The 2,247-nt window shown below is 41.8% G+C and overlaps 1 protein-coding gene across 1 annotated transcript; it reads left to right on the top strand.

Annotated features, from left to right (window-relative positions):
• The first annotated feature begins 342 nt into the window (after nucleotides 1–342).
• On the top strand, nucleotides 343–1,470 carry LOC139725187 (uncharacterized). Its single transcript, XM_071636278.1, has 2 exons — nucleotides 343–1,018; nucleotides 1,127–1,470. The coding sequence occupies exons 1-2, from the start codon at nucleotides 343–345 to the stop codon at nucleotides 1,468–1,470; spliced, it is 1,020 nt and encodes a 339-aa protein (XP_071492379.1).
• The last annotated feature ends 777 nt before the right edge of the window (nucleotides 1,471–2,247 follow it).

The raw sequence follows: 2,247 nt of genomic DNA, 5'->3' as shown, positions 1-2,247 counted from the left end.
AATGGTGACAGTTCGTTGCATTATGCAAGTTTGAATGGACATCTCTCGGTTGCCAAAAACCTTGTCGACAGTGGAGCAGACGTGAATACTACCAGTAAAGCTGGTGTTACACCCTTATATCGTGCAAGTGAAAACGGACATCTAGAAGTCGTAAGCTATCTTTTTGAACAAGGAGCTGATGTACATGCAGCTGATAAAGATGGTTTAAATGCCTTCATCCTTGCATCCATGAAAGGGCACCAAAACGTTATTTCTTTCCTTTTGAACCATGGAGCTGATTTGAACGCAGTAGATAATTACGGTAACAGTTCGTTGCATTATGCAAGCAGGAATGGACATATCATGGTCGCCAAAATCCTTGTCGACAGTGGAGCAGACGTGAATACTACCAGTAAAGCTGGTGTTACACCCTTATATCTTGCAAGTCAAAATGGACATCTAGAAGTCGTAATCTATCTCGTTGAACAAGGAGCTGATGTACATGCAGCTGATAAAGATGGTTTAAATGCCTTGATACTTGCATCTGCGGAAGGGCACCAAAACGTTGTTTCTCTCCTTTTGAACCACGGAGCTGATTTGAACGCAGCAGATAATAATGGTGACAGTTCGTTGCATTATGCAAGTTCGAATGGACATCTCTCGGTTGCCAAAAACCTTGTCGACAGTGGAGCAGACGTGAATACTACCAGTAAAGCTGGTGTTACACCCTTATATCGTGCAAGTGAAAACGGACATCTAGAAGTCGTAAGCTATCTTTTTGAACAAGGAGCTGATGTACATGCAGCTGATAAAGATGGTTTAAATGCCTTCATCCTTGCATCCATGAAAGGGCACCAAAACGTTATTTCTTTCCTTTTGAACCATGGAGCTGATTTGAACGCAGTAGATAATTACGGTAACAGTTCGTTGCATTATGCAAGCAGGAATGGACATATCATGGTCGCCAAAATCCTTGTCGACAGTGGAGCAGACGTGAATACTACCAGTAAAGCTGGTGTTACACCCTTATATCTTGCAAGTCAAAATGGACATCTAGAAGTCGTAATCTATCTCGTTGAACAAGGAGCTGATGTACATGCAGCTGATAAAGATGGTTTAAATGCCTTGATACTTGCATCTGCGGAAGGGCACCAAAACGTTGTTTCTCTCCTTTTGAACCACGGAGCTGATTTGAACGCAGCAGATAGTTACGGTGACAGTTCGTTGCATTATGCAAGTTTGAATGGACATCTCTCGGTTGCCAAAAACCTTGTCGACAGTGGAGCAGACGTGAATACTACCAGTAAAGCTGGTGTTACACCCTTATATCGTGCAAGCCAAAATGGACATCTAGAAGTCGTAAGTTATCTTGTTGAACAAGGAGTTGATGTAAATGCAGCTGATAAAGATGGTTTAAATGCCTTCATTCTTGCATCTATGAATGGGCACCAAAACGTTGTTTCTTTCCTTTTGAACCACGGAGCTGATTGAACGCAGTAGATGATTACGGTGACGGTTCGTTGCATTATGCAAGTTTGAATGGACATCTCTTGGTTGCCGAAACCCTTGTCGACAATGGAGCAGACGTGAATACTACCAGTATAGCTGGTGTTACACCCTTACATCGGGCAAGTCAAAATGGACATCTAGAAGTCGTAATCTATCTTGTTGAACAAGGAGCTGATGTACATGCAGCTAATGAAAATGGTTTAAATGCCCTCATGGCTGCATCTATGAAAGGGCACCAAAACATTGTTTCTTTTCTTTTGAAACGCGGAGCTGTTTGAACCCAGCTAGATAATGCCGGTGACAGTTCGTTGCATTATGCAAGCGGGAATGGACATATCATGGTTGCCAAAATCCTTGTCGACAGTCGGGCAGACGTGAATTGTACCAGTAAAGATGGTATTACACCTATATATTGGGCAAGTGAAAATGGACATCTGGAAGTCGTAATCTATCTTGTTGAACTAGGAGCTGATGTACATGCAGCTGATGAAAATGGTTTAAATGCTTTCATCCATGCCTCTATGGAGAGACACCAAAACGTTGCTATTTTCCTTTCAACATTTTTAAACCACGGAGCTCGGCAGTGATATGGAAACGAACGTAACCCAAAAATTTGGCATTTTCAGACATGAACATATGGCTGCCCAATGAAATGCGCTCTTTTTAATGTTGAATGTCTCAAACCTCAAATTTTAACAATTTCAGAGATTTAAAAAAAAAACGTATCTCTCACATCTTTTCCACAACTTTGCCGTTTCC

This window comes from Diadema antillarum, unplaced genomic scaffold, assembly GCF_040938485.1.
Source record: "Diadema antillarum isolate AM-2024a unplaced genomic scaffold, OU_Dant_1.0 seq00000024_RagTag, whole genome shotgun sequence".
NCBI lineage: Eukaryota > Metazoa > Echinodermata > Echinoidea > Diadematoida > Diadematidae > Diadema > Diadema antillarum.
Note: the sequence above shows the minus strand (reverse complement) of the source record. Positions and strands in the feature narration are given on the sequence as shown.

Excerpts from the sequence above, each read along its gene's own strand:
- LOC139725187 (XM_071636278.1), top strand. The coding sequence starts at position 343 with ATGGTCGCCAAAATCCTTGTCGACAGTGGAGCAGACGTGAATACTACC. Across the intron at positions 1,019-1,126 it reads TACACCCTTATATCTTGCAA|GGCACCAAAACGTTGTTTCT; the intron begins GTCAAAATGGAC and ends CATCTGCGGAAG.